This window comes from Arachis hypogaea, chromosome 15 (assembly GCF_003086295.3).
Source record: "Arachis hypogaea cultivar Tifrunner chromosome 15, arahy.Tifrunner.gnm2.J5K5, whole genome shotgun sequence".
Classification (NCBI taxonomy): Eukaryota; Viridiplantae; Streptophyta; class Magnoliopsida; order Fabales; family Fabaceae; genus Arachis; species Arachis hypogaea.
Genome location: NC_092050.1, coordinates 8,112,363 through 8,126,329, shown reverse-complemented (window position 1 = coordinate 8,126,329; position 13,967 = coordinate 8,112,363). Strand labels below are relative to the sequence as shown.

Here is a 13,967-nt window from a genome sequence, read left to right as displayed (position 1 = left end):
GTCCTTCGTCGCCGTCTTACACATCAAAATAATCAACACGGCTTTTGATTTGTCCCAAAAAAAAAAAGCAAAAACAAAGAATTATTTAATAAATTTAATTTTAATATATTATAAATATAAAATTATTTTATACATGCATTCAATCACATAACATTATATTAATAAAAATAATTATTTTTATATTAATTATATAAATATTCATAAAAAACAGCAATTTTGTAAAATTTTTTACAACAGTACATCAAAATTCAAAATTAAACTCTTATTTAATAAAAATTAATTTATATTTATATTAGCAGCCACTCGAAGATATTGTAACAGAAGAAATCAAGGCCATCCACGTTAATGTGTTCCACACCAATGGCTACGATCATGTACCTACCTTTCTGGCTTTACTCCCCAATAGAAATCCAAGAATCCAGATTCTGATTCTTGAATCTCGAAACTGAATCTGTATTGTACAAAAGTTGAAATGGTAATAATAATGTAATAAAAGTGAAAGTTAAAGAAGAACGTGGCAAGTGAAAAAGATGGTGAAACGATGACGAAAACATGAGGACACTGTTTTTCTTAAACTATAAATTATATATAATTGAAATATGACAAGAGCAATTAACGTGTAATATGATGGAAGGAGCAGAGTGCGAGTGTGAGATTGATCGGTTGCCAATTGACTTGTTGGCTCATATCTTTGTTCTCTTAACCTCCTTCACTGATTTGGCACAGTAAGTTGTTGTGTTTGTGTATATACATATAATATTAATTCAGAAATACAATTTTAATTGATGTTTCTGAATGATGATGAAAAAGAGCAAGCAGTGTTTGCAAGAAATGGAAGCAAGGGGTGAAGGAATCTCTGGCTCGGAGACGCTACCTCAGCTTTGCCGGTTGGAAGATGGATGATGATTCCACCGCTCGCCTCGTTCGCTATGCCTACAACCTCACTAAACTCGACATGTATGTATTAATTATTTTGATTTGTTTGTACAATTCAGAGATAAACCTTTTAGTTGATGCATCAGATCATAATCAAACGAATTGAGATAAACCTATTTGACATGATTTGTGGTTAGAATTGCATGATGATGATGTTGATGATGATGGTGGTGGTGGTGTTAAATAACTGATACTAGATTTATTTGATATTGTGCTTTTTTAATTTTAAGACCAAGAAGCCGCTGGGGATGCCAAATAACTGATACTGGACTTGTCAGAATTTCTTCGGCAAAGTGTGTCATCAATCTCAAATCCATATCACTCTGGGGTTTGACTGGCATCACAGATGAAGGTGTTATTCATCTGGTACGCCATTCTTGCAATTCTGTTTCCAGAACTTACTTTGATGATATTGCTTTTACTTAGATCGTAGCTTTTATTGATTGCACAAACAATGATAAGACTATGCTAATTATTGGTATTCTGGCGTTTTGTCAGGTGTTTCAACTATTTTGCTTATGGTTTTAATTCCTTTTTGCTCCTCTCTCTTGATCATTATTATTCTAACAGATATCAAGAACTAGATTCTTAGAGCATCTCAATGTTGGTGGTACATTTATCACTGATGAATCTCTCTTTGCAATAGCAACAAGTTGTCCAAATTTGAAGGTTAGTTAGTTATTATGATAAAATTTTATGTATATCGAAATGCTTCACAGTATGCCTAATACTCTAATAAGGAGGAAAGTTGGGTCGTTAGGTTGTTAGGCATATTGTTAGGCACATTTGTTTGTAAGATGTAACATTTTTCACTCAGATGTTAGGTATCTGGAATTCTCCTTTTGGTGTAATCAGGAGAACAGGGAATTACCAATTGAATTCTCATGTAGTGTAGAAAATTTCTGATGTTAAGTTTTGCTTAATTTTCTCATATTTGATTTCTCACCATTGGATTTGAATGTGAAACTCGGATAAGATATATGACATCCACATAGGAGAAATAATAGTAAAACATTGTAAATAACAAGATGACTAGATGAAGATGATTATATATTTATGGTATTCCATTCAAGTCATACATGATTGCTTCTTGTTCAGACTATTGTTCTGTGGAGCTGCCGTCAAGTAACTGAGAGTGGTCTTTTTGCCTTAGTTGATAAATGCCCCAAGCTGAAATCAATGAACGTATGGGGAACAAGAGTTCCTGTGGACAGCCTTAAAACCTTGCTTATTACAAGTCCAACTCTTCAGATTAAATTGTAAAACTGGGGAGTGCTCTAAAATTGATGCCTAAAGTGCTGATTCTTAATTTATTAGTGTTATCACTGCTATTTTATGTATAGAATGTAACCTTATATTCTTAAGTGTAATTTACCAGAAAAGATGAATATGTCAAATTCCATTCATGTATAGAAAACATCATCGTGTAATTTATTTATTGTCTTTTATTGACCCTTTCTATTGTTGTAAATGTTGAATTCGCAATAAATAATATAAACCATAAGAAAGGATTGGTCTACTTACATGGTTTACATGATTAAACATTGTATATGATAATATGAATGCTGAAGTGAGGAACTCTGGTACGACAAGTTAGCCCATTGGATGAAGTTATCTCGTATTAGGAAACCAGGATCACATGGTATTTTGCTTTTCAATGTTTGGTGATAAGTATGAAGAAATAACATAGGTTCTGGGAGATTTGTGCTTTCATTTAGTTTCATGTTTTACATTATTAAGTTTCAGGGTGTGAATTCCCCAAGTTATTTATTATGCCGCGTTCATAATTACGTCAACTACACTATTTAATTAAATAATGAACAAATAATGATCACATGATATTTAACCCCATATCACGATTAGATTCTTTTGAATCTTCCAACTGAAGAAACTTCTTGAAGGATTCATTATATTTTTAAACTACAGAAAGTAGATATATATGGTTTATAGCATAATTAAAAACCTTTCATTCTTAAAAGCCTGCAAAACTCATATAGATTCCTCAGGTAAAGTATTTCTGTAATTGAATGCCACATGCTCCATGTGTTGATATGGACCATATTATAGTAACATGATAAATTGTATGTGAAAAGTACTTAACAATACTTGTTAGGGTACAAATTACAATTATAATAATCCTTAACTGTGGACCAAGAGCTTCAGCCATGATATCCTGATATTGTAGTACGCATTTTCCTTTTCTTATCTTTTGACTAATGAATGATGCCTTGGTACATTACCTGAAACACAATGAAGGAAATGTTATAGCATGATTTAAGGATACCAGATTACCATCTAAGACATAGGATCCACCACTTCATTGGAATGTCAACAATCCCATGGAACCACAAACAAGAATTTGACAAAAAGTTGTATTCAACTAATGGTCGTTGGAAACCATCTCATGATTAGTTTGTGTATAAAGGCACTGAAAAAGCTATCAATAATTGCGTTTAAATCACAAAAATCCTGGGGGAAAAGAACTATCTCAATTGCAAACATTGGTGGCAAAGCCCAAAGTAGCTGTTTTTAACAAGTACAATTTGCAGCATCTCAAATCCTTAACAAACCCACATAAATTAAATTGGAAGAAGCTAACATTGCTTTGCTAACAGCCTAAGATCAAGAGTAAACTACACTGACATTCCTCGAGTTTAGATGATATTACACACGCCATCCATTGATTTGTCATGCTTATACTGGGAGGTAGTGCCATGTTTGCAAGGGAAAACTGTGTCACATTTTATAAAATAAAGAGGTAGCAACTGTTGTATAATCAGAATATATTAGGATCAATTAGCATTCATTAGAATTATTTAGTATATCTGAATACTTATTATAGAATATTATGTCTTTATTATATCAATTCTCTTAGCACCTATAAATATCCTTCTATATTGTATCATTCTATACAACTTGAATATACACAAACATTTTTTCTACTGTTCTCTCTTACCCTTTCTAACATGCTCAATCCCAGGGAGATCAGTGTAACTTACCCTAGCTTAAGATTAATGCATATGCCATCGTCTATAAATCATTTTGCCAATCTCATTAAAGGAAGTGTAAGCATCAAGAATTATGCTGTCAAGAATAAAAACATACCTGAACTGCTCCAGATGCCTTATTGACCTCTCTTGGTCACTATCTACCTCAGATGACTTCGCAGATCCTCTCCAATATAGCCTCAGGAATCTCAAAATTTTTCTTATCAAATTTTCTAACTCAGACAATTACATGACATCCTAGATTGAGGCAACACTGCAGTGCACATGATAATACAAGCTCTTCTTGAATGACTTAGCTTGTATATTGTATTCTTACAAATTAACATTCATTATGATCACAACAAAACTGCAATAAGCAGGAAATAAAACGAGAGGACAAGCAAGCAATTTGGAAAATGGTCTGGCGAAGCTGATCTAGCAAATTGCACATATCCAGTAAAGCTTCCACCTGTGTTCGTCCCTGGACTCTTACTAGGTACAGCAATGTTCTTGCAGGATCCAAAAGGTGCTCCTACCTGCAAAATTGTGATGATAACATGATCTTGTGCATAAACTTTTTATACTGAATTTGAACACAGCGAAGTTGTGTGAAGATAGAAAGATCCATCCACATCAAGGACTCTACATTTCTGCTGTGTCACTCGATAAACACCACCAAACACCACGAGATATAAAAATATCAAGGTCTGATATTTCTTGTTCATTTGGACAACCATTCCAAATGGATGAACATTGATTATTGAACTTAAAAAACTAAACTCCGTGATTTTGTATTTAGTGTTGAGTTATTTTAAGCAACTAGGCTCCATGTTCTATGGTAATAGAAGAAACATGGAAATAAGAAAACATCAGAGTGAAGAAGGAAGTTCATAGACAAATGGCATAAAAACAACATGAATGTGAACAAGAAATGCAGACAAACCTGGCAAGCAGTTATTGTATCACATCCACACAATGTACGGCCATTCATTTTATCAACAACATCAAATACACCACCACCATCACTTCTCTGCATAAACTACATTCAGATTATGAAATGGATTTGCAAGGAATTTCATGCATTATTGAATATGAATTTAACAGCTCAGAAGGACAAGAACTACCATGTAAAAATTAACTGCTACAAAGTTTGGCAGCATATTGCCTGCAGCTTTGAAACATGTATTCACCGTATCCACAAGTGGAGCCGAATGCTCTTTGCAAGAGTCAGCTTCAACTGGATATGTTGGAAAATAATTCTGCAGAAATAGTGATGCACTTCTAGAATTTAATGGCTTTGATTCTTTTCTCTGTGGGCAAGAACCCTGCTTCATACCAGGATCTCCAGCTGAAAGTTAATGAATTACATGAATCTGTTGTTCAATATCATGTATCCTATAAATAGTGTTGCAATAGCATTGCACTTACACTCATTTTCAACCATGTACCTCCACTGATAAGCTATTCCTTCTTCATCTTCCTTTGATGCATCAGAAGTGAACACAAGAAGCCGACGATTTGACTGAATCATCTCTGTTATGGTAGGCCAATTTTCGCCATTCTTTGGCATATCAGACACGGGGAACCAAAATTCAACTAGTCCAGCACTTGTGAACAGATTAATCAACCCCTTTGGAGTATGCACATAGTCTTCAATCACAATGGTGATAATCTCTGTTGGATTTTCAGTCAAGAATGTTTCCACTTCTTTTAGAGTATTCAGTGCAGGTTGCTGACAACATTCATAAACATACACCCCACAAAATCAAATATAGAAAAAATACTCACGTAAATAACAAGAGTCAACAACAAAGGTTAGATCATTACAAAGGCAGTGAAATTGAAGCATTGCCCTCGAAATGAATGACACAGCCAAATGTCATCCTCGAAATCGTACATATCCAACATCAGTCCCCTCACTCCATTCTATGCAATATAAGAATCATCTAACAACTTAATAAGAACCACTGAATCACATTGGAAAGTTTGGGAGAAACAAAAAAAACCCTTACTTTTAGCTTTCACCACAAAACACATACCCTGAGTTGATTTGTGACAGTGTCTTCTTGATTGTAGAAAGTGAGTCTCTGAATACCAGGCAGAGGAGGTGAATCCACGATGCTGAATGAATTATGGGTCATGATCCATGTGTACTTATTGAAAGGTAACCCATTAACCTGGATTCCCATAAAGGGAAACTCATCAAACCACAATTGAAACTTGAAACCAAAAAAAAAGAAGTGCTTCTTTTTTTTCAAGTGAAGTAAAGCATTTATCAATGGATATTACTATTGATGTTGGAAGGGTGGCTTGGCCTCTGGTGCAAACAGGTTTTTTCCTTCCCAACGCAGGGCAATTGCCACAATATAGGCCTGGCCCACAATCTGTAGCAGCTGAACATGCCTCCAGAACCTGCCAAAGTTTTCAGCTTTGATGTCAAAAGAAGAAAAAAGTGCGTTCGGTTGATTGGGTTGGAAAGAAGATGGGAGAAAAGGAAGAGAACCTGGCAATTGCCATTGAAGCATGCGGAGGAAGTGGTGAGGAAGAGGGATGAGAAGAAGAGTGACAGAAAGAGGTAGGTGATGATTATGGAAGGTGCTATACATTGGGTACGAGAATCCAACAAAGGCCAGCACATGGCACCAGGCACCAGGCACCACCTCCTTCAAAACTTGAAAGCTAAAGAAAGAAGAAAGTTCACACTTTCACTGTGTAGGAGGAAATAACAACTGAGAGGTTAGTTGATCATAGTTCATAGGTTTTTGGGTATCAAAGGCGGGGCTTTATCACCTTTAATTATTTCTTTTTTGTTTTCTCTTATTTTGATGCTACTACTTTAAAGTTCCATCATTGTTGCACTCATTGCTTATTAGTTATTAGTCATTACTTTTTATGTATATTTAGTTTTTTATTCAAGGGCGAAAGGAAAAAACACGAAGTAGAAGGATAAGAAAGGAGGTAAATGCTTATTACTCTGCATTTATGTGAGATTTAGGACAAGGGTGCAACGGTGTTTGAGGCTTTGAGCTTAGCACTGAAGGCACTAACACTGTGACTTGTGAAGCCACCCTGGTGCACTTCAATTTTACCTTTTGAAAGGAGTTCTTTTCGGGTTTAGCCCCACCACGCAAGTTACTTCTTAAATAAATATCTATTTTTTTTAAAAAAAATCTACAAACAAATATTCATTTTTTGGTGTAAAGAAAGAAGAAACAAAAAGAAAACAGAGAACACGAAACTAAGACACTGTCATGCAGCACCAAGTTATTTCTTGTAGCGTATATATAAACGTCGCACCGCCGTCGAATGTACTAATCGGAGACTCATATTCACATCATAAATAGGAAGACTAAAAGTTACCAAGCACATCAAGGCTTGAATAATGTCATTAATCCTTCCTCGCTCGGATTATATCTTTAAATAAATCTTCGAATGGGTAACGATATAAAGACCATTATAATTATGTGAAATCTTCCTCTGAATGGAATTGACCGTTTGCCATTCAGAGAAGATGGCAAGGAATAATTGATTCAGTAAGCTTGTGTTTTACAAGTTACAACAGGAATAGCGAAAAGAGTCCGCTAATATCAGAATGAATTGTTTAAATGGTAGTTAGTTACCTATGCAGCAACAATTGCATATTTGCATGGCCTTGCCACGAACAAAAGAACTAAAAAAATGCTTTCCGCTATAAATGAGATTGCTTCCTCTATATGTGAAAGAATAACAAAAGAATTGATATTTAATTCTTAAGTAAACTCCCATTACGCAAGCTTCTTTGCACGACCACTTGAAGGAGCACCGTCCTCTTTTTTAGATCCAGATGCCTCTGGTTTCCTAGCCCAGGCAGGAGCTCTATCAGGTTCGTATCGATAATCATAAAACAGTTCCTCCCCAGCCATTATCCGTTCTTTGGCAAATATACCTACTCTGTGGTCTCCAGCAACCATAATAACCTGCAACAATTTAAGAAGATAGCAACAGGGAATGATGTTGACACTAATGGAAAAGAAATACAATGATAAAAGGATTTGATGAGGATCAGAAATTCAAAACTGAATACCTTTGCATAGCAATTTGGATCAGGAGCATGGTTTGCAAACTTCAACTTGTCACCTTTGCGGTAAGCATCAAGAACAAACTGAATACAAAAGAATTATGATTCACCCTTCATTCGATATATACACGAACAACCAAAAATAATATGTAATCGCACCACAAAAACTGAAAGAAAACAGTCATCTAGACTTGCCTGATCATTTAGATTAAAGAGAAAAGATGAATTTTCTCGGTCATATATCTTTCCTCGCTTGTCTGCTTCCCGATGAGAAATTAACTCTCCAGTATACTCTCCAAGGTATTCATGCTTACCAACACTATTCTGGAAGGTTAACTTATTGCATTAGTAAACGGGATAACTGCATGTTGCAAACCCACTGGAATATAATATCATCAACTTGGTATATACCTTTAAGAAGGCTCCCCAGCCAGATACATCAGACCTTCCAAGAAGAACCTGTAAGCATATTACATAAGGATGCCATCATTGTATACAGAAGATCAGAAAGGAACATCTTCAATGACTTAATTACAAACACAAGATCATAGATATGGAAACGCTGAGAATGAATATTGCAAGATGGAATACACCAAAATGTCTATGCAAACCCACATCTCCAGTAGCACTACAGAAAATTTTGTTTCTCAAGCACTTCTATTAATTAAGAAACAAATGTATAGTTCTTGATGTGTATTATTAAATGAATGTTTTTTTTTTCAATTAATAACCCAAATATATTTCAATCTACTATTGCTCAAACAAAATATTTTCTGAGAAAGCAAGCAGGTCCATGTAGCTGTGTATGATTGAAAGGTAGACAAGATAGAAACATTCAATCAAAGAAAATTACCCTTTGTTGCTGTTTGAGGAGAAGCTTCATGTTCCTACATTCATAATTATCACCTCTTTGGCTAGGTATCCCAAGAGAACCATCACCACAGCTGCAATAATAATTTGACCCAAATGGCAGAAATTAATATGGCAAATAGACACTCCACATATACAGTTGAATGAATGAATTATGAGAAATAACACATTTGGGATTTATAAATGAATGAATTGCATAGTAATATACAGAAAACCATGAAATGGTGAAATCTCACCTGACCCAACAATTCCTACAAACATCAGGATCACATTCCCTATCTGCAGCAAAGCAAGGACATTGACGACTTCGGCATTGACTCTTCGCACAATGACAGCCACGAAATCGATTCTTGCAACTCTTCGGGCATCTTGGCACAAAATGTAGGCAGGTCAAAACACAGTATGTAATAATATCTCCAGAATTTCCAAGGGAAGCAAGGCATGTGGAAAATTAGCAATAAAATCCAACATCCCTCTTGTTATTATTCAGGTTGGTTAACAGCTTACCCACAGTATTTCTCACAGCAGGTTCCATTTTGAAGACATGGACACTGCTTTCCACAAGCTGATTGGCAACCACACGGATTGTACTGTCTGCAGGGTTGATCCTTTCTCTCTGTAATCCTTTTCCTTATTGAATGATAAGCAGCAGATTTCCAGGTATACTTCAAGCGACGAACTCTACCTCTTCTGCGTAAAAATCTTGATCTTCGTCTCACTTCATTATTACCCTTACATTGATTATCACCATAACTACTTAGGTGAGCAACATGTGAAAGCAAAAAAGAACAAAGCAAAAGTAAACTAATTATAGTTGAATTAAAAGCAACCTTGGAATAGCCTTCCACAAGAGAATTTGCACCATCCCCAGCAGAACCTGACATCTTTCCTTCATCCCAATTTATGTATTGGAAAACCTCCCAACATGTCTTTAGACCATTTAGAAGATTCCTGGCTATTAAGCAGCTGCATAAGAGCAGAAAACTATTACTACTTACCAGGTGATCAACACTCAATAGTTAGGACCGAATAAAAGCGCTAAAAAAGATCATACAGCAAGCCACAGTGTTGAAAAGAAGTAAGTTCACATGAAAGTAAGCATCAGAGAAGGCACAAGTAATACATTTGACCCAAGCATATGCTGACCTGTTTCTCCCAAATATCTCCATTCCTTTCTCTAGGAGTCCTTTTTCAAGAGCTTTCCAAGATTTATTGTCAGTGGATTCCTGTTTACAAATGTTCTCATCCACAAACTCTTCTTTCCTTGCATTATCTTCACTGCTGATGACAGGTGGGTCAGTAATCATGTCATTTGATGAATGATCATGAGCTTCAACCTGCATTTACATAGAGTTCATTTTAAGAATCCACTCTTTCTACACCATAGTTTCAAGGTATCTGACATTTTTTTATAAAAATGCATGTTTCTTCCTTATCTTAGTGAAAATTGAGGTTAAAAGCACATCCCTTAACTGAGAAAACCACTCACAATGGAATCAGAATCAGAAACCACTGTTTTCTTCTGCCGTTTCTGCATGCAAACTAGAACACGTTCTGCCACCCGCTTGCTGTTCCTCTTACCAAGTCCACCTCTCCCCACAGGTTTAGCTTTAGGTGGTGCTGACTGGGAGGCTGAAACAGCATCCTTTCCAGGCCCATTCTCTGAGTCGCTACTCTCAGATATGTTCTTTGCATTAGATGAGGCACTTTCACTTTGGCTGCATTTTATGCGCCTTTTAGCAGAAGACTTCTTCCTAGATGAAGAACCACCTGAACATTTCTCTTCAACATCAGCCTGGGCAGAAGAGGTAGCTTTGGAAAACCTTCCTGATTTAAGTACCTAAAATAATTCAAGCACCTTAAGTAAACTGTTTCAGAAAATTCTTCAGACAAATCAAAAGCAAAGACTGCATACCGATTTAAAACAATTCGGCCCACATGGTGCATTTTCAGTATCAGGAGGGTTCCACAGAGGTTGCTTCTCAGCCTGTTAAATTTATTGAGTCAAGAAATATGCAGGAAAATTCATGAAGATAATTACCTATCAATAAAACTTACGGGGAAGACAAGATCCTGGGAACATCCATGTAATCGGCAATCGAAAACCTGAGAAGGTGAAAATTGACATTAGGGCCGCTGGCGGGATATAAAGAGCAAAAGAAAATGAAGGCTATTCAGTACCCCCCATGGGATAAAAGGCTTACAAGACAGCGTCGGCAAAAAAGATTGTCAAAGGAGTCAAGAGCTGCTTCAAGATCCTTTTCCAGAAAAGACTTTTCACTTTGAGAAATATCTTCGGTATCTCCATTCTTGGAACCCCTAGCAGCATTGTCTTCGTTACTAAGAGTTTCATATCTGGCCTGTATAAGACGTTTGACGGTGTTTCATATCTCTGTAAAGCCAGCACAAAGGAAATGGGAAACGGCTGGACGAACGCTTACACTACGACCAGTTTTCATCAGAATAATCTAGAAGGAGATGAAGTGTAAATACAATAAGGACAATACCAATGAATGACAAAAACAAACCTTAATTTCACTAGTATTTCTAGAAAAGCATTGAGCCAAGGAGTCCAGAACAGTATCAGATAAACCCAATTCTCTAACGGTCATGCTGTAAAATCAAACCGCATAATATGAAATCCACAAAACTATTTCTCATGCACAAAAGAAAAATGAAAGGGTGAAACCATAAAAGAAATGGTAGTAGTTTACTAATCTATACCAACCGAAGTATATAATCTTCTGAATCTACAAACTCTCTTTTTTCCTCTTCATCATCTATTATTTCCTCTTCACTGTCACTGCAAATAAGTGCTTCTCCACCATTTTGATCATAATAAATTCGTCTACGACCTACAACTGACTGATCTTCTGTCATTCTTTGATTTCTGCACCAGAATTGTCAAAACAAATATCTTCAAAAGATCAAATTTTAAGTCAAATAAGAGAAAATTATAGCTGGAAAACAATAAATTGAAAGATGAAGTTACAATGCAATAAAAAGGGTGATCAATGCCTTGTAGAAAGGTAGGTATAAGTTAACAGGAAGAGACTTGGTGCTCAAAAAATAGAGCACAGCCAAGAAAGTGTCAAAAGAAGATTTTTAAGGCTTTTTTAGCCTTTTGATTTCTTTCAGTTGTTTGCATTCCCATAAGAAGTAGGGTTCAATTGACAAAAGATATGTTAATGAACAAAGTGCAAACTATAAAAGAATTTTCTATTAATTAAAAAAGTTACACAAAGCTCTAGAGCCTTTAATATTTTAAAAAGAAAAATAAGATTATGTCATGCTACCTGTCCAGAAATATCCATGTGGTGTAAGGAGGTAATCTTTTGACTTCTGGTAACTTGATAGGACGAACAGCATTCTTCACAGCAACATTAGATCCCAGAAGAACTGCTGTAGAACCATGACCATCTTCAGGATAACTATTGCTCTCCCCATCATCACTACTTGCAAGAACACCATTGTGCATATCAATTGCATCCTTTTGCCGCTTTGTTAAAAGGTCCAGACTTCTATGTGTATCAGTTTCATTACATGCCATCCTCTCCATTGACAATCTGCAGAGGTGGTTTGTGACACCAACCAGCTTGTGCCTATTTTCTTCCATTCTTTTCTGTTATCCAAAAGCATGCACATTCGCACATTACAACAAAACAAGCAAAAGTTACAATTCAGATCAACAAATTATAATCATAGGCAATCTATCACACCTTTACGGAAACAATTCGTTCTGCAGCAACTTGTTTCTTTAAAGAATCAATAACCATTGACACATCTTTAACTGTCGGAGTCACTTCCTCCGCTTTGTTTCCCTGCATCGAAACACAAATAGTATATGATATAACATACATTACTGCTTACCGCCCCATCATTAAAAAATTCAAACAAGTCAGGCAGTCATAGTTCATGGGGAGCTATTGGAAAAACATAACCTAAGGAAAGAAATATAATTTGACTACGGCTGAGCCATCTGACACAGAAACACCACAAATTCCATCACCAAAACTCAAAAAGAACCACTGAGGTTATCAATTCAAAACACAATAAGCACCATAAGAGCGAGAAAACCCAACTGCAACTCAAATAATCAGCCCTCTATACAATGCAGTTATATATCCAGCCTCAACCTGTCTTAGAATCCAGCTCAGCTCCTCATCGGGGAAAGGGGGGAAAGTCGTGTGAAGTCAACAACAATCGATTGAAAACAAGCACAGAAAATATACAAATTGAAGCTTCAATTCTAAGTAGATCGAAGCTCAAAAGAAGAAGGATTAAAATGGAAACAACAGAAAGAAAGATAGACAATAATCGAAACCGAAACGTAATGAGCTAGCATGAGCTTCATTGAGGATTAAGGCAGTGAAAAGAAGGAAAGATGAAAAAATCGAATGAGAGCATACGGATGGATCGACGGGAAGCTCTGATCTAGAAGAAGAGGCGAAAGGCGGAGGAGGGGGGAGAGGCGGAGACTTCGACGCCATTGACGGAGACAATGCTGGCGAAGCTTGTCGGGACCCGATTCGGAAATGGCGAATCGGATGGGGATCGATTCATGCAGCTGGAATTGGCCGGCAACAATGCGTAGTCCGAACTTCAGACTTCAGATTCAACGGATAAGGGTTCTGAAGGGACTTGCGATTTGGCGGGGCAAGTTGAAAGTTGAAACCCTAAGTCATATCCCAAAAAAGAAAAAAAAATTAAATGAGAGATAAACTATATTTATTATTTTATCTTTGTAATGCACTTTCAATTTTCCGCCGCTTGAGGAGACTTTTTCTTATTTTTTTTTCTTTATCTTATTTTTTGTTTTTTCTTTTTCTTTTTTTTCCTGTTTTTAATTTTTTTATCAAGTGAACGGTGAATGTTGAATGGGGAATGCGGGGGAACAAAATTTTGAATTATGTACACTGTGCTAATAAACATCACCTTATCCTCTTCCTTCCCATGCCTATATTCTGTCTTTTCCCGTTTTCTTTTTTCGTCTTTAGCTTTTTTATTCAGTTCATATTCGTTCCTTTTTTTTTTCCTTTCCTACATTGGAATTAGTATTTACAAAATATGTACATGTGATTTCTATGCAAAATTGGAAATCTGGCTTGACTAAAATG

The 13,967-nt window shown here is 36.0% G+C and overlaps 3 protein-coding genes across 6 annotated transcripts; 1 reads left to right on the top strand and 2 right to left on the bottom strand.

Annotated features, from left to right (window-relative positions):
- The first annotated feature begins 420 nt into the window (after positions 1-420).
- Positions 421-2,455, top strand: LOC112748578 (F-box protein At5g67140). Its single transcript, XM_025796807.3, has 5 exons — positions 421-725; positions 811-957; positions 1,167-1,302; positions 1,507-1,605; positions 2,035-2,455. The coding sequence occupies exons 1-5, from the start codon at positions 625-627 to the stop codon at positions 2,197-2,199; spliced, it is 648 nt and encodes a 215-aa protein (XP_025652592.1). The 5' UTR covers positions 421-624; the 3' UTR covers positions 2,200-2,455.
- A 479-nt stretch (positions 2,456-2,934) lies between these two features.
- Positions 2,935-6,989, bottom strand: LOC112748577 (PI-PLC X domain-containing protein At5g67130). Of its 4 annotated transcripts, none has more exons than XM_025796804.3 (9): positions 6,427-6,989; positions 6,213-6,335; positions 5,963-6,100; positions 5,751-5,849; positions 5,352-5,655; positions 5,048-5,271; positions 4,867-4,962; positions 4,042-4,459; positions 2,935-3,176 (listed from the first exon to the last, which is right to left on the bottom strand). In XM_025796804.3, exons 1-8 carry the CDS (start codon positions 6,559-6,561, stop codon positions 4,280-4,282), a joined length of 1,299 nt encoding a protein of 432 aa, XP_025652589.1. In that variant the 5' UTR covers positions 6,562-6,989; the 3' UTR covers positions 2,935-3,176; positions 4,042-4,279. The 4 variants fall into 4 exon arrangements, with proteins under 4 accessions (XP_025652589.1, XP_025652590.1, XP_072074643.1 ...); XM_025796805.3 differs by having other exon boundaries at positions 4,867-4,953; XM_072218542.1 differs by lacking the exon at positions 5,751-5,849 and having other exon boundaries at positions 4,867-4,953; positions 6,427-6,983.
- A 394-nt stretch (positions 6,990-7,383) lies between these two features.
- Positions 7,384-13,607, bottom strand: LOC112748576 (histone-lysine N-methyltransferase CLF). The gene is made up of 18 exons (XM_025796802.3): positions 13,260-13,607; positions 12,570-12,671; positions 12,147-12,472; positions 11,579-11,740; positions 11,379-11,463; positions 11,055-11,210; positions 10,909-10,956; positions 10,766-10,837; positions 10,340-10,690; positions 9,997-10,187; positions 9,681-9,816; positions 9,358-9,581; positions 9,087-9,218; positions 8,834-8,924; positions 8,392-8,439; positions 8,176-8,304; positions 7,987-8,064; positions 7,384-7,879 (listed from the first exon to the last, which is right to left on the bottom strand). Exons 1-18 carry the CDS (start codon positions 13,338-13,340, stop codon positions 7,688-7,690), a joined length of 2,604 nt encoding a protein of 867 aa, XP_025652587.1. The 5' UTR covers positions 13,341-13,607; the 3' UTR covers positions 7,384-7,687.
- Positions 13,608-13,967: the final 360 nt, after the last annotated feature.